This window comes from Scyliorhinus canicula, chromosome 28 (genome assembly GCF_902713615.1).
Source record: "Scyliorhinus canicula chromosome 28, sScyCan1.1, whole genome shotgun sequence".
NCBI classification, from domain to species: domain Eukaryota; kingdom Metazoa; phylum Chordata; class Chondrichthyes; order Carcharhiniformes; family Scyliorhinidae; genus Scyliorhinus; species Scyliorhinus canicula.
Window position 1 is genome coordinate 9,408,582 of NC_052173.1, and position 22,655 is coordinate 9,431,236.

Sequence of the window (22,655 nt, forward strand, 5' to 3'; positions counted from 1 at the left end):
TAAAAGATAAAAAAATTAGAAGGGAGGGGCACACAAGGATGATGTGGTCGCAGGGGACAGTATAGGGAGGGGGATTGACACGATTCTCTGTAATAAGGAGCAAGAGTCCAGGTGGCTGTGTTTCATGCCCAGTGCCAGAGTTCAGGACATCTGCTCTGGGCTGGAAAGGAATTTGCAGAGAGTGGGTATGGTCCATGTAGGTGCCAACAACATAGCAGGGCAAGAAAGGAGGTTCTGCAAAGTCAGTCTGAGGAGCTAGGCACAAAATTAAGGAAAAAAACTTCAAAACTGTAATAATTTCTGGATTACCTGAGCCACGTGCAAATTGGCATAGGACAATGGAAGATGTAAATGAATTGGAAGCAGTTCAGAGGACGTTTACTGGACTAATAGTTGGAATGGCAGATTGTCTTCAGAGGAAAGGTGAGACAGGCCAGGCTGGCATCCGCTGGAGTTGGAGTTTTGAAGAGTAAGAGGCGACTTGATTGAAATAAGATCCCGAGGGGTACTGACAGGGTGGATTGGGCATGGGAGGATGTTTCATCTTGTTAGAGAATCTAGAACTAGGGGTCACTGTTTAAAAAGGGGGTTGCCCATTTAAAAGGGAGATGAAGAAGTTCTCTCTCCTCGGTCCGCGAGTCTTTGGGATTCTTCAAAAGGTGGTTGAGACAGAAGCTTCGATTATCTTTCGGGCAGAAGTACAAGTAATTCACGGTTTCACTTGGAAGGAGTGTTTAGGACTTTGGACAGTGGTGAGAGAAGAGGCAAAGGAGCAAGTATTACGTCTTCCATGCTTCCATGGGAACGGGACAAGGTGTTGGGGGGTGATGGAGTAGAAGACCGGGGCGCCACTGTGAGAACAGTCCCTCTGGAATGCTGACATGGGATGGGGGGCAAAGAGGCGTTTGGTGGTGGCATCACACTGGAGATGCAATTCTAGACCTAGCCTTGGGGAACGAAGAAGGGCAAGTGGGTGAAGTGGCAGTTGGGAACCATATCGGGGATAGTGACCACAATTCAGTTAGATTCAGTATTACCATGGAAACGGACAGAGATAAAGCAGCAGTAAAAAGTTTGAACTGGGGAAAGGCATATTTTGTAGAAATGAGAAGGGCCTTGGTGGCCTGGCCCATTGCTAGAGGATAACTCCGTGGAAAACCAGTGGGCAGCACTGAAAGGAGAGATTCTAAAATGTACAAAGTAGACACGTCCCCTCCAAAAATAAACACATCCCCTCCAAAAATAAGAGCGGTACTGTCAAATCCAGACCCTCCTGATTGTCTAGAGCAATACAGGGGAAGATCACACAGAAAAAGAAAGTGTGCGATAGGCAAAAAGAACTAAGCACTTTGGGGGCCTCACGGTAGCATGGTGGTTAGCATCAATGCTTCACAGCTCCAGGGTCCCAGGTTCGATTCCCGGCTGGGTCACTGTCTGTGTGGAGTCTGCACGTCCTCCCCGTGTGTGCGTGGGTTTCCTCCGGGTGCTCCGGTTTCCTCCCACAGTCCAAAGATGTGCGGGTTAGGTGGATTGGCCATGCTAAATTGCCCGTAGTGTAAGGTTAATGGAGGGATTGTTGGGTTACGGGTATACGGGTTACGTGGGTTTAAGTGGGGTGATCATTGCTCGGCACAACATCGAGGGCCGAAGGGCCTGTTCTGTGCTATACTGTTCTATGTTCACTGTAGATAGGAGAGAGGAGTATAGAAAGTGCAGGGACAAAGTCAAAAAGGAAATAAGGAGATCAAAGAGAGGGCATGAGAAAAGATTAGCAAGTAAAGTTAAAGACAACCCAAAGATGTTTTACCAATATATTAATAGTAAAACGTTAGTTAACAGTAAAACGTTAGTTAAGGAAAAGGTGGGATCTATCAGAGATGAAGTGGGGAACTTGTGTGTGGATGCAGAGGCTGTGGGAAGGGTTTTAAATGAATATTTTGTCTCCGTGATTCCAAAAGAAACGGATGATGCAGATATAGTCGTCCAGGAGGAACACCGTGAGATACTGGATGGGATCAGCATAAAAAGAGAGGAAGTACTCGAGGGACTGAAATCCTTGAAATCCAGATGGATTGTTTCCGAGGATGCAGAAGGAGGTCAGGCAGGAGATAGCAGATGCTCGGAGGATGATTTTCCAATCCTCACTTGATACAGGGGAGGTACCGGAGGACTGGAGAAATACAAACGTAGTTCCATTGTTTAAAAAGGGATCAAAGGAAATGCCGAACAATTATAGGCCAGTTAGTCTTATGTTGGTGATGGGAAAATTAGTGGAATCAATCCAGAGAAATAGGATTAACTGTCACAAAGAAAGGCATGGACTAGTCGACATGGATTTGTTAACAGCCTCACAAATTTGATTGAATTCTTTGAGGAAGTGACAAGAAGGTTTGATGAAGGTGGTAGGTAGTACAGTGGATGTGGTGTACATGGATTTTAGTAAGGTGCTTGGCAAAGTCCCACATGGCAGATAGGTCAAGAAAGTGAAATCCCACAGGATACAGGGCAATGTGGCGAACTGGATAAAAAGTTGGCTTAGTAATAGGAAACAAAGGGTAATGGTCGATGGCTGCCCATGTGATTGGAAAGTTATTTCAAGTGGTGTTCCACAGGGCCCGATGTTGGGACCCTTACCCTTTGTGTTATACATTAACGATTTGGACCTGAACGTGGGGAGCAAGATTGGGAAATTTGAAGACGTCACAAACATTGGCAGAGTGGTGGACAGTGTAGAGGATAGCTACAATCTTCAAAACAATATAGATGGATTAGTGGAGTGAGCGATAAAGTGGCAGATGTAATTTACCACAGAGAAGTGTGTGGTCATGCATTTAGGGAGGTCAAACAGTTATAGGGAGTACACAATAAATGGGAATATACTAAGAGGGATAGATGAAGTGAGAGATCTTGGAGTACAGGTACACAGGTCTGTAAAGGCAGCAGTTCCACATAGACAAGGTTGTTAAGAAAGCATATGGACGGGCAGCACGGTGGCCTAGTGGTTAGCACAACCGCCTCACGGTGCTGAGGTCCCAGGTTCGATCCCGGCTCTGGGTCACTGTCCATGTGGAGTTTGCATATTCTCCCCGTGTCTGCGTGGGTTTCGCCCCCACAACCCAAAAATGTGCAGAGTAGGTGGATTGGCCACGCTAAATTGCCCCTTAATTGGAAAAAATAATTGGGTAATCTAAATTTATTTTAAAAAAGCATATGGAATGCTCTCCTTCATTGGCAGAGGTATAGAATATAAAAGTAAGGATATGATGTTGGAATTGTATAAAACACTGGTGAGGCCACAACTGGAATATTGTGGACAGTTCTGGTCACCACATTGCAGGAAGGAGGTTACTGCCCTAGAGAGAGGGCAGAGGAGGTTTATAAGAATGTTGCCTGGGCTAGAAAAGTGTAGCTGGGGGCGGGTGACAGGAGGTGTAGAGGGGACATGAGGAAGAACCCTTTTACGCAGAGGGTAGTGGGAGTCTGGAATTCGTTGGTGGTGCAGACAGAGACCCTAAACTCTTTTAAAAGTACCTGGAACTGCACCTTAAGTGCTGTAAGCTGCAGGGCTATGGACCGGGTGCAGGAAGATGGGATTAGAAAAGGCACCTGGGTGTCCTTGGGCTGGCATGGACTAGATGTAACTTTTCTATGATAATGGCAGAGGATGATCCTTATAATGTGGAGGCTGGTGAGACAGAAAGTGACAAAAGGAACCAAGCATGGTTTGGGAGGAAGGGGATGGGGTGAGGGCAGACATGCAGGAAATGTGGCAGACATGGTTCAGGGCCCTGTCAACATCAAAGGCCCGGGGGGGGGGGGGGGGGGGGGGGGGGGGGGTTTGCCTGCTGAGGGGAAAAACTGAAGATACATCAGAAGCGATGGTATGGAGGCTTGCATCATCCAACAGATGTGATAGAGATGGCGAAACTGGGAGAATGGTATGCAATTGAATCATAGAAACCCTACAGTGCTATTCGGCCCATCGAGCCTGCACCAACCCTTTAAAAAGACCAACCTACCTCAGCCCAATCTCCCGTTCTATGCAGCCCTACCCCAAGGGGCAATTTAGCATGGCCAATCCACCGAAGGGAATTTCTGGTCACCGGGCAGGCTCGGCCGGAGAATCCTGCCCAAACCCTTGTACAGATAGGGGAGACAGCAAAAAAAATTTCTTCAATTAAATATTCTTAGATTATTCCTCTCTCCTCCATGCCTGCCTGCCTCCTCCCACCCTCTCAACCCACAACTTTACATGATGTTGAAGCTGTTTGAGAATATAAATGCCAAGTAAAATACTGAAACTGAAGTGCACGGCACACTTACCTTCCTTTCAGAGCATTGAAGAGTCTTATTCCATCTGCAGGACCACAGATTTGGATCACGTCATCCCTAGTCAGCTTTAACAGATCTCCACCTGTGGATGGAGGCAATAGAAGTTTCTAAACTTCCTGGTGGTGTAGTAAAATGGAGGAAAGTATACAGGACTACAGAACCCATGAAGCAGCAGAGGTGCACTGCCACAATAGTTTGCACATTAACTGAATGTGCGGAATAATAATTATTTTTTTTAAATATTTTTATTGGGATTTTTAACATTTAGTAACAGGATTTACACACAAGAGACAGTACCATTGGTAAAAACACAAAATAATTAATCAAGCAACAGCAACTTCATAAACACTGTACAACAGGTTGTCACTTTTCTTGTGACCCAGGTTCACGTGCTCGCATTATCTTATTTACATCGGTATTTACAATCGATGCCAGAACTCTTTACTGTCTTTATATTGACACTTATTTTGATGGGGATGGGGGAGACCCCATTGAGTTTGAGGGAGGTTAGGATGGTCCACCTCCTCGGTTTTCCATGTGTGGGAAGGGACTGCGCGCCCCTTTGGCGAATGGCTTCCTCCCAGTCTCTCAATTGCTGTACGGGAGATCCCTTTCAGCCCAGCAATATCCCCGTCCCCTACTCCCAAGAGCTTTGTGAGCTTCTTCCACGTGTTGTGGAATTTCTCCTCAGACCCTCTGATCAAGGATTTTATCTTCTCTAGTCTCAGGAACTCGGCCAGGTCCGAGAGCCACGCCCAAGGTCCTGGGGATGGCGCTGCCAACTTCCAACCTAGCAGAAGTCTCCGCCTGGCGATCAGTGAGGCAGAGGCCAGGGCGTCCACCCCTCTTCCCTGTCCGGAGTTCTGGATGCTTTGACATCCTGAAGACTGCCACAGATGGGCACAGCTCCATCTTGAACCCCACAACCTTGGACACAGCCATAAGGCCGTCCAGAACTCCCCAAGTCTGGGGCAGGACCAGAACATGTGGGTGTAGTTGGCCGAGCCCCCCTGACACCGCTCCACCTCCGGGAAGAACCCGCTCATGCGCGTCTTGGTGTGCTCCGTGCACCACCTTGAGCTGCAGCAGGCTTAGCCCGGCGCAGGAGGTGGAGGAGTTGATCCAGAGTCCTCCCCCTATCTCCATGCCCAGCTCCTCCCTCCATTTCCATCTAGTCCCGTCCAGTAGGATCTTGACCTTTCCTATGAGTCGTCCGTAAATATCACAAGGAATAATTATTTCACCGTCATGATATAGAATTAACATTCTCAGTTATTGCTTTAAAAAAATGCTCATCGAAATATATAAATTCTATTCCTCAAGAGTGCACATAATAATAATTAGTGCTACTTGATGCTTTAATACCAGTTTGAGGCTACACTTGCCCTGAACACACAGTACATGCACAAAATCCAAAAAGATGATTGATAAGATGACAACTAGCTGGTTCAGTGTTTGCAAACTACTCAACCTGGTTGTATCAACTTCCACCATATCGACCAGCAACAACCTCCGCCCTATCCACCAGCAGCCATGTAACCTTGCTGGTGAGGCCAGAAAAGGATTTCTTTTACAAGATCTAAACAATTCAACAGTGCAGCACGGTGGCGCAGTGGTTAGCAGTGCCTCACGGCGCTGAGGTCCCAGGTTCGATCCCGGCTCTGGGTCACTGCCCGTGTGGAGTTTGCACATTCTCCCCATGTCTGCGTGGGTTTAGCCACTGCAACCCAAAGATGTGCAGGGTAGGTGGATTGGACACGCTAAACTGCCCCTTAATTCGGAAAAATGAATTGGGCCCTCTAAATTTTTTAATTTATTTTTTTTTAAAAAACGATCTAAACAATTCAGGGGAAAACAAATCTGAAATATTCCTCTACGATTCCAGACGGTGAAATTAAGATGAAATTCTAGGAAATAAAAATGACCACAAGGTACATCACCGAACACCCAATACAGCCCTATGTCAGTGACTACAATATTACAATTTAAAACTTAAAAATGATCCATTCCAAGCTGGAATTGAAACAGAATTCAACTCGAATAGTTCAAAAATGATTTTAGGTACAAAGAATAAGTTTGCCGCGACCACCTTTCCAGTTGAACAAGATCCCAAAGACGTACAGCAACCTCACAAAGTTTAGTTAGCAGCCCCGAAGACATTTAGTTCGCAGCCCCGAAGACAAAGGATCAGAGAGAGAGAGAACTGGTCACATTACTCACATTTTATTGAGAAAAGGAGAAGGGAGAGAAAAGAATAAAAACCAATAGGATGTCAGGTATGCGATATGATCAGACTGGCAAAAACCCAGAAAAGGCTTTTATAGCACCTCACATTCTCAGGACATTGCAAAGTACTTCACAGTAAGTGAGCGAATTCTGAAGTGCAGTTATCATTGCTATACAGCCCAATGCAGCAGCCAATTTGCGCACACACCAAACGAATTGAAGAATCATTTTTTGGTGGTGTTGGTTTAAGGCGGGAATGTTGGCCAGGAGATATGTTCTTACAAGTGTCACAGTACATTTCACACACAGCTAAACAGACAGATACAGCCTTAGCCTGACACCGCTTCGAAACAACTGCGGGACCCAGGACGAGATCAAAAGGTCAGTCGAGATTATGCATTTATGCCCCAGAGTAGGATTTATACCAGACCCAAATTGCTCAATTTATTTCAAATCACAACATTTCAAAAATCGGTGAATCGCATGGCCATAAAGATAATTACTGGGGGCTTTACAAAACCCACCACCAATCACCAGCGGCTCAGGTAACACTGAAAACCGGAGGTCGATCCTTGGCGCAGAGGATCGTTAAATGAGTGAACCTGCATCAAACACCGTGCCTTGTAACACCCTCAGGTGAACCAATGGCATATTATTGAAGTGCAATTATTATGCAAGCAAATGCGACAGCCTGTTTGCGCACAGCAAGTGTTGAAAGCGGCAATTAAACAAGCACGGTAATTGTGTTTTGGTGGTGCTTGTTGATGAGCAAGTGTTAACCAGGACACGGGACAATTTCCACATCTTCAAATAGTGCCCTGGAATCTTTCATGCCCACCTGAGCTGACAGTCAAGGCATCATTTACTATCTCACTTGAAATGCAGCACATGAGAAGATACGCTGTCACACTACACTGAAGTCGCAGTCCTTGATTGGTGCTTGAATCCACAATGCGCTGACTTCGGATGGAGTGCTTCTCATAGTGTAACAGCTGACCCAAAATGCTTGAAGCAGCTCCATGGGAACTTACTTTTTAATCTATGTATAAAAATATAGATAGATCACTTGGGCAGCAGACACAAGACTCCTAACCGGTTTGCAACTTCCTAGTCTCCCACTTCCCTCAACCCAGGGAGCTCTGCCAAAACACTGGAAACCGTTGGGAGTTTCCTGGCACAGATGGAACAAAGAACTGGATTTAATTTGCGCCTAGATCACAAATTCAGCAGATCCAACTAAGTATTTTGAAGTGTAATTGCTGTTACGTAGACAAACAGTTAATTTGCGCACATTTGCAACATCAAAGTACCACAAAACAAATTTAAAATGTTTTTTGATAGCGTTGGTTGAGCATACAGTCTTGGATAGGGAAGTGGACAACTTGGTTGTCTTCTTCCAATACCATGGAAATGAAGTGATGTTGTTCACCTGAACAGACAGAAGCTTCTGACATTCCAGACATTGCAACATTCCCTCGCTACTGCACAGAAATGGAGGCTTTTGCTCAAGTAACAGGACATAATCCCAGAGCCTTCCAAATCAGAGGAAATGTAAGTCAAACTGAGCCAAGTTAACAGGATCGTGGGCAGCCAGAGGAGTCCACAGCAGATTGTGGCTATTGGTTTTGCTCCAGTTTCTCGGTTAGATTTCCAACATTTGAATAGTTTAACATGGAAGGTACGCATGTGCAGGCTCTTCAGCCCAACTAGTCACGCTTATACACTTCCACCAGTTTCCTCTCATCCCTTTAACATAACCTATTGCTTTATCTGTCAGGTGGTCCTACAGCTCCCCTTTCAAGAATCAATACTATTTGCCCTAACTACTCCACTTGGTAGCAAATCCTACCTTTTACCCACTCTCGGGTGAAGCCGTTTCTCCGAGCATCATGGAATGTAAAATAGAAGGCAGCCACTTAGTTCATACTTCAGAAGAGCATTTAGTCCCACTTCCCCGAAATGGCTTTGTGAGCGATCATCTTATATTTATGGCCCTGTGTTTTGGACTATGTCTAAATGATCAAACACCCATATCTTTTTCATAATTTTGCAGAGAAGCCTTCTCTTTCTAGATCATAAAGTCCCTATTTTTTTCTGGTAACGGGTATATGCTCAGTTCTGATATCATCCATGCCAATCTGCTTTGCCCCTTTTCCAGTGCCCGATATCCTTTTGACAATATAAAAAGCAGCACTGCACACAGTAATACAAATGTGGCCTAACCAAGGTTCGATACTTTTGCTGATTTTGCCATTTTTTGAATACGGTCATCACATTTCTCCAATCCGTGAGATCTTGCAACTGTTCCTCTTGCATATTTCAATTTTGTTCACTTGTGTTTCGCTCGTTTCCCAAAGAAATCACTCGGCCAAGTTAAGCTGAGCTTGTCCCCAACCCAGAGTTATGCAATTCCCCCTTTTCATGTTACAAAACAAATCTTCTCTCAAACCTCTCAATTCTCTGTCCCCATCTAAATCATTTCAAGAAAGAATTTGGTATTAGCTGCTACTTCTCTCTCTCTCCTGTTATTTTCAATCTGGGTGGTATATCGTGCAATGAGGTGGTGCTAAGGCAGGTCAACAAGTGTGCTTTCTCCACACATTCTGGATCTCAGTCTCAGCTCAGCACCTCTATCATAGTGCAACATGTCCACTTCCCACACCAGCCACTCTTGAAATCTCACTGAAGATTTCCAATTCAATTTACAAGATCATAACCTTGTATTGTGGGCACAATGCTACTGGACACTGAACAGAGGCTTTAAACATTGTTCCCCAAGGATCACAAGTGTTCAAAGACTTAATTCTTCAGGCCCAACTGAAGGCAAAGCTCGGTGCTGCAGACGGAAGGAATGAGCTGCGACCCGCTCCAGCATCCCAGGTAATCGTGACAAATATTTTCATCCAAATAAGTTAATAAGCAAAAGGTACCAGAGAAGTTTGCGAAGAGCCTGCAGTATGGAGAAAATCGATTTCTGTGCAACCACTGTTGAGCGTCCTGAGGTGTGGCTGTTGGCAACAGATTCTGCAAAAATAAAGTTGCATGTCTTAGACATGAGCCCTGAAATGTACACACAGATACAATGACCCAAGAGTACATTAGGAGCTGGCTAAGATAAGTGCAAACTCAACTGGAGTTGATTAATCCTACGCACCAATGGGTGACAGCGCCTTGCCTCAGTTCTGAGTAGAGATATTTCATGGACTATCCAAGTAGGGAAACATGACCGTCCATGGAAAGCATATAATATCACCGTATTAACTATTTCAACCCAAATAATATTTGGCAAGGAAAAGGACTGGAAATCTTGGCCACAAGGATAAAGTTGGTATTTAAATGTGTCTGAATTTAACTTAAACAGCAATAGCCATAATTTGGAAGTTCTTTCTGGTCACATCGGAGTTTTTGTTAAATTGCTGAAAATCATGCAGAGTTAAAGATTTGGTTCTAACATCAGAGCAGTCCTTGTGGGCTTTTAACAGAAACATGCCTCTCAAAATAGAGTGTGTGTTGGCACCTTGACAACAAAAGCCCCTACCTGATTTTCGGAGACGGGAGACACGGACAGTTCCCGACAAGCCCATTTTCGAAAGGATCCCAGTGTCTGATAAGAAAAAGTTACTTGTGAACTTTTGCAAAACTCTAAAAGTGCTTTTCACTTTGGATGCATGTACACACGCAGAGTTTCCACTGCATACGAACAGAAAGAAAGCAAAAAAAATCTGACGAGACAAAAATCACTTACCAAATCTAGTGAAAATCCAATAGAATTATTGAGCTGAAATCGTACACAAGCATGAAGAAGAGGTCAAACGGGAATTTTCAGAAAGAATCCAATAGCCATCAAGAAGTTGATTACATTTATGCAAATTTAGATTTCAATTGTTATTGAGGTGAGAAATTAAATGTTAGTGGACAAATGGATGGATAACAGTTCAATAATTCTCCCTCCTCCCACAAGCAGGATAACAATCATTGGTTTAGTGAATATTTTCTGCTGTACCCATACAAAAGGGAAATACAAGTCTCTGGATTAGGACCGCATGAAGAACATTGATGTAGCACCTTGCACGTCCTTTAGACGTTTGAAAGCACTTCATGGCCAATGAATTACTTCTGAAATGTAGCTAGGCGAATGCAGCAGTCATTTTGCGCTCAACAAGATAGCACAAGCAGCAAGTTAATAAATGTTCAACCTGTTTTGATGGCATTGCTCAAGGATAAATGTTAGCCAGGACACCAGGAGGAGAACTTCCTGCTCTTCAAATAGTGCCAGAGTGCGTTTACATCCGTTTTTCAGGGAGATGGAGGTTTAGTTTAATCTCAGCCTATATTATGTATTCCTGAGTTGTGGAACGGGGCTTTTTATCCACAGTTTGTGGTAAGAATGCTACCACTGAAAGAACCAGGCAAGTATTAGAGAGGAAGGGTACTGATAACTGGTCCTATACGACGTGTTCCCAAGCAAGCTTTAAAAGCCAGTACAAGCAATCAATGTACACCTTAGTGAAAAAAAGGACTACTTTTACTTCAAGAACCTGATTACATCTCAGTGCTTTTCCGTGAAGGTCGCAGCTGTTTTGCGCACAAGAGGTCACAAACAACAAATAACCAGGTAACCCCCAGGTTCTTCATCCAACAAAATCAGAGGCGTTTCAAACCCATTCAAAAAGACAGACAAGGGTTGGTTTAACAGCGCATCTGACAAATGTCGCACCATTCTCTTGGCAATCAGCCAAGATGGTTTGCTCATGTCCGAAAGTGAGGTTTAACCCCACAATCCATTGATTTAGTGGAGTAAACGGAGATTATGCTTCAGCCCTTAATCTTCTGGCGAGTAGGCAAAGACTCCAGCACAGATTTTAAAATACTAATCTTACCCCACTGTACTGTATTGCAATATCTGGGGGGGGGGAAAAAAGACACGTTGAAGCTTTTCATATTGCACTCATCAGGACACTTCCCAAGAATGCCAATATGGGGAAAAACAATTTAGACTGTACGAGAAGAGCGTGCTCATTGGTTGGCATGTAGACTCTGATCAGTAGAGGTGTTGCCACGGAGAATATACTAGACGACTGACAGTTAACTACCAAGCATTGCTTGAAATTTAAACCAGGCAGTTTGACCCTGAATAGTCAAGACATTGCCCTGAGGAATGAGTCAGTTAACGGCCATCGCTTATTTTGTTCAGCTGAAACAAGCACAATGTGTGTGCATGTTCTATCATCTGTGAAGGGAAGGGCCCTGTGTAATAATACATGTAGCTTCCAGTACACATTAATGAACACGCAAACGTTGGACACGATGTATTGAGTTTGAAAGGACGGGCTGGTTGGGTATGTTGCAACAGTGGCTGGACAAGCTGTTTGATACAATCTACCAGCCTTTGGAGCATACAGCCAACATACCTAGCATCGCACTGACACTGAAATTCAGACAGCACATTATATGATGACGGGCAGCACAGTGGCACAGTGGTTAGCATTGCTGCCTACGGCGCTGAGGACCCGTGTTCAAATCCCGGCCCTGGGTCATTGTCAGTGTGGAGTTTGCACGTTCTCCCCGTGTCAAAGAACAAAGAAAATTACAGCACAGCAACAGGCCCTTCGGCACTCCCAGCCTGCGCCGATCCAGATCCTTTATCTAAACCGGTCTCCTATTTTCCAAAAGAACAAAGAAAATTTCCAAAAGAACAAAGAAAATCTGTGTGGGTTTCACCCCCACAACCCAAAGATGTGCAGGGTAGGTGGATTGGCCACGCTAAATTGCCCCTTAATTGGAAAAAGTGAATAGGGTACTCTAAATTTATATTTTAAAAAATATGATGGTCTATTTGGTTTGATGGCAGCATCCTGTCAGTGGCCAATACTGAGATACCGTGCTGCTACTGAGATACCGTGCTGCTACTGAGATACCCTGCTGCTACTGAGATACCGTGCTGCTACTGAGATACCGTGCTCCTACTGAGATACCCTGCTGCTACTGAGATACCGTGCTGCTACTGAGATACCGTGCTGCTACTGAGATACCCTGCTGCTACTGAGATACCGTGCTGCTACTGAGATACCGTGCTGCTACTGAGATACCCTGCTGCTACTGAGATACCCTGCTGCTACTGAGATACCCTGCTGCTACTGAGATACCGTGCTGCTACTGAGATACCGTGCTGCTACTGAGATACCGTGCTGCTACTGAGATACCCTGCTGCTACTGAGATACCCTGCTGCTACTGAGATACCCTGCTGCTACTGAGATACCCTGCTGCTGCTGAGATACCGTGCTGCTACTGAGATACCGTGCTGCTACTGAGATACCGTGCTGCTACTGAGATACCGTGCTGCTACTGAGATACCGTGCTGCTACTGAGATACCCTGCTGCTACTGAGATACCGTGCTGCTACTGAGATACCGTGCTGCTACTGAGATACCGTGCTGCTACTGAGATACCCTGCTGCTACTGAGATACCGTGCTGCTACTGAGATACCGTGCTGCTACTGAGATACCCTGCTGCTACTGAGATACCGTGCTGCTACTGAGATACCGTGCTGCTACTGAGATACCGTGCTGCTACTGAGATACCCTGCTGCTACTGAGATACCGTGCTGCTACTGAGATACCGTGCTGCTACTGAGATACCGTGCTGCTACTGAGATACCGTGCTGCTACTGAGATACCCTGCTGCTACTGAGATACCGTGCTGCTACTGAGATACCGTGCTGCTACTGAGATACCCTGCTGCTACTGAGATACCGTGCTGCTACTGAGATACCGTGCTGCTACTGAGATACCCTGCTGCTACTGAGATACCGTGCTGCTACTGAGATACCGTGCTGCTACTGAGATACCGTGCTGCTACTGAGATACCCTGCTGCTACTGAGATACCGTGCTGCTACTGAGATACCGTGCTGCTACTGAGATACCCTGCTGCTACTGAGATACCCTGCTGCTACTGAGATACCGTGCTGCTACTGAGATACCGTGCTGCTACTGAGATACCGTGCTGCTACTGAGATACCGTGCTGCTACTGAGATACCCTGCTGCTACTGAGATACCCTGCTGCTACTGAGATACCGTGCTGCTACTGAGATACCCTGCTGCTACTGAGATACCCTGCTGCTACTGAGATACCGTGCTGCTACTGAGATACCGTGCTGCTACTGAGATACCGTGCTGCTACTGAGATACCGTGCTGCTACTGAGATACCGTGCTGCTACTGAGATACCGTGCTGCTACTGAGATACCGTGCTGCTACTGAGATAACCTGCTGCTACTGAGATACCGTGCTGCTACTGAGATACCGTGCTGCTACTGAGATACCGTGCTGCTACTGAGATACCGTGCTGCTACTGAGATACCGTGCTGCTACTGAGATACCGTGCTGCTACTGAGATACCGTGCTGCTACTGAGATACCGTGCTGCTACTGAGATACCTTGCTGCTACTGAGATACCGTGCTGCTACTGAGATACCCTGCTGCTACTGAGATACCCTGCTGCTACTGAGATACCGTGCTGCTACTGAGATACCGTGCTGCTACTGAGATACCGTGCTGCTACTGAGATACCCTGCTGCTACTGAGATACCCTGCTGCTACTGAGATACCCTGCTGCTACTGAGATACCGTGCTGCTACTGAGATACCCTGCTGCTACTGAGATACCCTGCTGCTACTGAGATACCGTGCTGCTACTGAGATACCGTGCTGCTACTGAGATACCCTGCTGCTACTGAGATACCGTGCTGCTACTGAGATACCGTGCTGCTACTGAGATAACCTGCTGCTACTGAGATACCGTGCTGCTACTGAGATACCGTGCTGCTACTGAGATACCGTGCTGCTACTGAGATACCGTGCTGCTACTGAGATACCGTGCTGCTACTGAGATACCGTGCTGCTACTGAGATACCGTGCTGCTACTGAGATACCGTGCTGCTACTGAGATACCGTGCTGCTACTGAGATACCGTGCTGCTACTGAGATACCGTGCTGCTACTGAGATACCCTGCTTGCTACTGAGATACCGTGCTGCTACTGAGATACCGTGCTGCTACTGAGATACCCTGCTGCTACTGAGATACCGTGCTGCTACTGAGATACCCTGCTGCTACTGAGATACCCTGCTGCTACTGAGATACCGTGCTGCTACTGAGATACCGTGCTGCTACTGAGATACCGTGCTGCTACTGAGATACCCTGCTGCTACTGAGATACCCTGCTGCTACTGAGATACCGTGCTGCTACTGAGATACCTTGCTGCTACTGAGATACCGTGCTGCTACTGAGATACCCTGCTGCTACTGAGATACCGTGCTGCTACTGAGATACCGTGCTGCTACTGAGATACCGTGCTGCTACTGAGATACCGTGCTGCTACTGAGATACCGTGCTGCTACTGAGATACCGTGCTGCTACTGAGATACCCTGCTGCTACTGAGATACCTGCTGCTACTGAGATACCGTGCTGCTACTGAGATACCCTGCTGCTACTGAGATACCGTGCTGCTACTGAGATACCGTGCTGCTACTGAGATACCGTGCTGCTACTGAGATACCCTGCTGCTACTGAGATACCGTGCTGCTACTGAGATACCGTGCTGCTACTGAGATACCGTGCTGCTACTGAGATACCCTGCTGCTACTGAGATACCGTGCTGCTACTGAGATACCCTGCTGCTACTGAGATACCGTGCTGCTACTGAGATACCGTGCTGCTACTGAGATACCCTGCTGCTACTGAGATACCGTGCTGCTACTGAGATACCCTGCTGCTACTGAGATACCCTGCTGCTACTGAGATACCGTGCTGCTACTGAGATACCGTGCTGCTACTGAGATACCCTGCTGCTACTGAGATACCGTGCTGCTACTGAGATACCGTGCTGCTACTGAGATACCGTGCTGCTACTGAGATACCGTGCTGCTACTGAGATACCGTGCTGCTACTGAGATACCGTGCTGCTACTGAGATACCGTGCTGCTACTGAGATACCCTGCTGCTACTGAGATACCGTGCTGCTACTGAGATACCCTGCTGCTACTGAGATACCGTGCTGCTACTGAGATACCGTGCTGCTACTGAGTACCCTGCTGCTACTGAGATACCGTGCTGCTACTGAGATACCGTGCTGCTACTGAATACCGCTACTGAGATACCCTGCTGCTACTGAGATACCGTGCTGCTACTGAGATACCGTGCTGCTACTGAGATACCCTGCTGCTACTGAGATACCGTGCTGCTACTGAGATACCGTGCTGCTACTGAGATACCCTGCTGCTACTGAGATACCGTGCTGCTACTGAGATACCGTGCTGCTACTGAGATACCGTGCTGCTACTGAGATACCTTGCTGCTACTGAGATACCGTGCTGCTACTGAGATACCGTGCTGCTACTGAGATACCGTGCTGCTACTGAGATACCGTGCTGCTACTGAGATACCCTGCTGCTACTGAGATACCGTGCTGCTACTGAGATACCGTGCTGCTACTGAGATACCGTGCTGCTACTGAGATACCGTGCTGCTACTGAGATACCGTGCTGCTACTGAGATACCGTGCTGCTACTGAGATACCCTGCTGCTACTGAGATACCGTGCTGCTACTGAGATACCGTGCTGCTACTGAGATACCGTGCTGCTACTGAGATACCGTGCTGCTACTGAGATACCGTGCTGCTACTGAGATACCGTGCTGCTACTGAGATACCGTGCTGCTACTGAGATACCGTGCTGCTACTGAGATACCCTGCTGCTACTGAGATACCGTGCTGCTACTGAGATACCGTGCTGCTACTGAGATACCGTGCTGCTACTGAGATACCCTGCTGCTACTGAGATACCGTGCTGCTACTGAGATACCGTGCTGCTACTGAGATACCGTGCTGCTACTGAGATACCCTGCTGCTACTGAGATACCGTGCTGCTACTGAGATACCGTGCTGCTACTGAGATACCCTGCTGCTACTGAGATACCGTGCTGCTACTGAGATACCCTGCTGCTACTGAGATACCCTGCTGCTACTGAGATACCCTGCTGCTACTGAGATACCCTGCTGCTACTGAGATACCCTGCTGCTACTGAGATACCCTGCTGCTACTGAGATACCGTGCTGCTACTGAGATAACCTGCTGCTACTGAGATACCCTGCTGCTACTGAGATACCGTGCTGCTACTGAGATACCCTGCTGCTACTGAGATACCGTGCTGCTACTGAGATACCCTGCTGCTACTGAGATACCCTGCTGCTACTGAGATACCGTGCTGCTACTGAGATACCGTGCTGCTACTGAGATACCGTGCTGCTACTGAGATACCGTGCTGCTACTGAGATACCGTGCTGCTACTGAGATACCGTGCTGCTACTGAGATACCCTGCTGCTACTGAGATACCGTGCTGCTACTGAGATACCGTGCTGCTACTGAGATACCCTGCTGCTACTGAGATACCCTGCTGCTACTGAGATACCGTGCTGCTACTGAGATACCGTGCTGCTACTGAGATACCCTGCTGCTACTGAGATACCCTGCTGCTACTGAGATACCCTGCTGCTACTGAGATACCCTGCTGCTACTGAGATACCCTGCTGCTACTGAGATACCGTGCTGCTACTGAGATACCGTGCTGCTACTGAGATACCCTGCTGCTACTGAGATACCGTGCTGCTACTGAGATACCCTGCTGCTACTGAGATACCGTGCTGCTACTGAGATACCCTGCTGCTACTGAGATACCGTGCTGCTACTGAGATACCGTGCTGCTACTGAGATACCCTGCTGCTACTGAGATACCCTGCTGCTACTGAGATACCGTGCTGCTACTGAGATACCGTGCTGCTACTGAGATACCGTGCTGCTACTGAGATACCGTGCTGCTACTGAGATACCGTGCTGCTACTGAGATACCGTGCTGCTACTGAGATACCCTGCTGCTACTGAGATACCCTGCTGCTACTGAGATACCGTGCTGCTACTGAGATACCCTGCTGCTACTGAGATACCGTGCTGCTACTGAGATACCGTGCTGCTACTGAGATACCGTGCTGCTACTGAGATACCCTGCTGCTACTGAGATACCGTGCTGCTACTGAGATACCGTGCTGCTACTGAGATACCCTGCTGCTACTGAGATACCGTGCTGCTACTGAGATACCGTGCTGCTACTGAGATACCGTGCTCCTACTGAGATACCCTGCTGCTACTGAGATACCGTGCTGCTACTGAGATACCGTGCTGCTACTGAGATACCGTGCTGCTACTGAGATACCGTGCTGCTACTGAGATACCGTGCTGCTACTGAGATACCCTGCTGCTACTGAGATACCGTGCTGCTACTGAGATACCGTGCTGCTACTGAGATACCGTGCTGCTACTGAGATACCGTGCTGCTACTGAGATACCGTGCTGCTACTGAGATACCCTGCTGCTACTGAGATACCGTGCTGCTACTGAGATACCCTGCTGCTACTGAGATACCCTGCTGCTACTGAGATACCGTGCTGCTACTGAGATACCCTGCTGCTACTGAGATACCCTGCTGCTACTGAGATACCGTGCTGCTACTGAGATACCGTGCTGCTACTGAGATACCCTGCTGCTACTGAGATACCCTGCTGCTACTGAGATACCCTGCTGCTACTGAGATACCGTGCTGCTACTGAGATACCGTGCTGCTACTGAGATACCGTGCTGCTACTGAGATACCCTGCTGCTACTGAGATACCGTGCTCCTACTGAGATACCCTGCTGCTACTGAGATACCTTGTCCTTCCAGAGGAGTCAGAGGTAGACTGGACACTTTTCAGGGCCGACCTGTTTGAGTTTGTGAGATACACAGCGTGAAACAATCTGTCATTACCATACAGAATGCCTCAATGCACCCTACTTTAGCATCAAGCCAGCATTAGAGGTGATTCTGCAATTGGGCAACATTTGCTAAACAATTCGCAGTGTGCGAAGAATTACGCTGACAACTGTCGGCGATCCCTCAAGAGGATGACCTCAATCTGGTTTGTGTGAAACGGAACCATGTGAAACAGTCCGCAGCCTTCTCCTCCCAGGCAGTGGTATTAACGCCTCCATGCTGGAGGGCGGCCCCGAGCCTTTTCCTTTGGCTGCCTTTAGAGCACTGGGGAGCTGGGAGAAGAGAAACTGCCGAGGGAGGCGGTTTCTGGGCATCTCAACGCAATGGCACATCCATCGGAGTTTGTTCCGCAGGAGCAGGGTTTCCATGCTGGTAGATGCAGATTCGTTGAGGCCGCTAGCAGTGGTCCGATGGACCTCCTTTTTGATCCCCAGGATTCAATCAGTTGGGCTCGCAGTGTGCTGCTTTGGTGTGGACTGGACATTACATATATTAATACACAGGGACCTGTTCATCACAGACAGAAAGAGCACGTACACAAATTTTGCCTGTTTCAGCGAAAAGAAATGTGATTGATTTCTCAGGGCAATGCCGTGACCAATCACAATCAAACTGCTTGGTTTAAATTTCAAACAATGCTGGGCAGTTAACACATTCACCATGGCAGCATCTCAATCTCTACTTGCCATCCAATCAGCACTATTCTCATATAGAATAAACGGTTTTAGAACATGGAACATACAGTGCAGAAGGAGGCCATTCGGCCCATCGAGTCTGCACCGACCCACTTCCACCCTATCCCCGTAACCCAATTACCCCTCCTCACCTTTTTGGACACGGAGGGACAATTGATCATGGCCAGTCCACCTAACCTGTACATCTTTGGACTATGGGAGGAAACCGGAGCACCCGGAGGAAACTCTCGCAGACACGGGGAGAACGTGCAGACTCCGCACAGACAGTGACCCAAGCTGGGAATCAAACCTGGGACCGTGGCGCTGTGAAGCCACAGTACTATCCACTTATGTTACCGTGCTACCCACTTTTTCGCTTGTATCGGTATTCTTGAGAACTGTCCTGATGAGTGCAAGACAGAAAGCTTCGACATGACTCTTTTTTCCCCCACAAATACTTTTTCTGTCCCATCAAACAACTAATTGTACCATTTTTACAGTATATTCCAGGACCATTGCATAGTCATGTAAATGAGCAGACCAAATTTGAAGTCTTTCTCAGGTTAGAGTGCTGAAGTTCCGAAACCAAGCCACTAAGTGCCACAGGTAGTTTCTTTCTACAAAGAGCTACATCCCACTTACACAAGTCCAAAGCCCAGGCTAAAGCTGCCAGCGTGAGCATGAACGTGCTCCAGTTTAACATGCTAAAACCTTAAGTTTACCAGCAGAGTTTACGAGCCTGCATTCCACTGCTTGTGCAATCAGCCAGGATTACCCTATAGTTACAGCATCAGTTGTCACTTTATCCCAACCCTCACCCTGCCCTGGTGGAGGCTTGAACGTTCCTTTGATCCCAAAAGCAATGCAGTTGGGAGTCTTAAACTCCTGGCAGGGTCAGTCATGATGGTACGGTTGGAGGGGAGGAACCAGACAAAGCGCAATCCAAAACAAGTCCTCAACGGCGGATCAGATGGAAGATACCCGAATTATATCAACGACTACAATAGCGGGTGAAGGCTGCAGCAGTAGTGAGGTCTACAGTCAAGGTTCCCTTGCCACTGGAACTGGACCTACCCTCTGTCAAGGATCGTGTGTCTGCTGATGTGCAACAGCATTCCAACGTTAGAAGATACCTTCCACCAAGCGTCTACCTAGAGGAAATCAGCACCCCACTCACAACCACACAGACAAGTCCTGTAGCGATCGAAGAGAAGTGACTGGGTCGGTCAGAGAGCTCTGAAGTCCCTAGTTTCAGACCAGCACATAGGAGGCGGAGTTTGATTCAGTCGTTTTGCTCTTGGAACAGGGACACGAGATCAATCGGCAGCTTTCTTCACAACTGAGCATCTCTCTCTCTCCACGATCCGCACTAACCCCACATGGGGAAAGGGCTAGAAAAGGCACTGCAAGAATAGTCTGTTCTATCCCCAACCTGGCTGGAAAACCACATCCAGCAGCTCATCTACCCACAGTCAGAAAATCAAAAAATCAGAACCTGGAATGTACAAACCCTCCTGGATAACGAACAAAACAATCGACTAGAACGGAGAACTGTCTTTGTTGCGGATGAACTCAGGCACCTCAACAGTGACGTTGCTGCCCTGCGAGAGACCCAAAGAGCAGACAAAGGGCAGCTGAGGGAAGATGGCGGTGGTTACACCTTTGGAGAGGGAAAACCAGAGACTCAACCCAGGATTCATGGAATTGGATTCGCCATCAAGAGTGAATTCCAAAGAAGGTTTCTACTCCACCCTGGACACCATACTCTTCCAAGGATGAAAAGGTTTCAACTTCAACGCCAGGGCTGGAAAGGACTCCCAACTCTGGGAAAGAACCATTGGAAAGAAGTTGGGAATTGCAACTGTAACGGGGTTCTCTCCTGCTCACCAAATGTGCAGAACACCAGTCATCACTAACACTTTCCTGCCAAAACGACAAGTTCAAGCCTTTCCAGAGACATCCACGATCAAAGCACATGATCGACTTCATCATCATCGTCCGATCCAGAGACCAAAAGGCTGCCCTCATCACCAAAATGAACAGTGCATGTGACTGCTGTACAGACAACTGGCTCATTCGCTCCTCTGTCCATCAAACTCCACCAGAAGCAGCAAAAGGTGAAGAAACCGCTCAGAAAAGAGATCACCGTTGAGCAGCTTCAAGAGCCAAGCGTGCTCTTCCAACAAGGTTGCCACCAAAATCTCTAAAGTGTCCATTCTAATGGAGTGGAGGAAAACTGGAAAGAGCTGAAGACACCCATCATCTAAAGCTGTGAAAAAACCATTGGCTACATGACCAGGAAACATCAAGACTGGTTAGACGAGAATGACCACAGCTTCTAAGAACTCATCAACAGGAGGAGGAAAGTTCTCCGTGCCTGGCAAAACAAGATAACCAGCAAGGCAAAGAGGAGAGTTCATCAGCCAGCTAGAGCAGAGGTACAAAGAACGAGGGAACTCGAGAACCAATGGTGGACTAAGAACGAACTGCAACTCCTCGCCAACAAGCATGTAACCGGCGACTTCTTCAGTGCTACGGCAATACATGGGTCAACATACACAGAGTAGTAAGGATGGAACCCTTTTGAGAGGCAGAGAAACCAATAGCATTTGATGGAAAGAACATTTTAAAGAACTCCTGAACCATGATACAATCATAGATGAGGACATGTTCGAGGAAATCCCCTACTCCCCATCAATGAAGATCTTGGACTCCCGCCAAGAGCGGATTAAGTCGAAGCTGCCATTAAACACAAGAGTGGAAAAGCTGCAGGATTGGATGGGATTCCAGCGCAGATTTTCAAAATTGAAGAGATCACAGTCATCTCCTCAATGGTTGTTGAAAATCTGGGACAGGGACAAAATCCTGGACTTCTTCAGGGATGCCACCATCTTCAAGAAAGGAGACAAAGCGGATTGTGGGAACTACTCTCCATCGCCAGGAAGATCCTCGCTAAAATCCTCGCTAGCCACCATCTCCCAGTCTCTGAAAAAATCCTTCTGGAAAGTCAGTGTGGCCTCCGACCACACCATGGAACAATGGACATGATTTTCACTGCTTGATAACTTCAAGAGAAATGCCAGGAGCAACACCAACCACTCGACATGGCCTTCATTGATCTGACTGAGGCTTTTGACTTAGTCAATCAGGAAATGCGATATGGAAGCCCCTGTCACAGCTGCCCAGAGAAGTTCACTGACATTTTCCAAATCCTCCATGACAAGATGTTGGCAACAGTCCTCACTGACGGAAATGGAGTCAAGCAAGGATGGGTCATTGGCCCGATCCTTTACTCCATTTTCAGTGCCACCACCCTTCACCTTGTCAAGTTTCCCACTGGAGTGGACATCGCCTACAGGATGGACAGGAAACGTTTCAACATTAACTGGTTGAAATCCAAGAAGAAAACAACACTGACAGCACTCTTGGAGCTTCAGTATGCGGATGACATCGCCGCAGTGGAGATGGCGAATCTCCAAGTCATGCTTGACACCTTCACTGAAGCGTGTAAAGGAATCAGTCTCAACCTCAAGAAGTCAAGTCCTTTACCAACCCGC

General features: G+C 47.3%; 1 protein-coding gene across 2 annotated transcripts in view; it reads right to left on the bottom strand.

The window, feature by feature from the left end:
* Positions 1-22,655, bottom strand: part of tfcp2 (transcription factor CP2) — a 151,778-nt gene that overhangs the window by 34,177 nt on the left and 94,946 nt on the right. Inside the window, exons 10-13 of one of the 2 annotated variants that reach the window (XM_038786352.1) lie at positions 10,304-10,336; positions 10,097-10,162; positions 9,489-9,582; positions 4,324-4,414 (exon numbers count right to left, since the gene is read on the bottom strand). In XM_038786352.1, coding sequence (XP_038642280.1) covers positions 4,324-4,414; positions 9,489-9,582; positions 10,097-10,162; positions 10,304-10,336 — 284 coding nt within the window. The remainder of the gene's footprint in view (positions 1-4,323; positions 4,415-9,488; positions 9,583-10,096; positions 10,163-10,303; positions 10,337-22,655) is intronic. The other variant, XM_038786353.1, reaches the window with a different exon arrangement.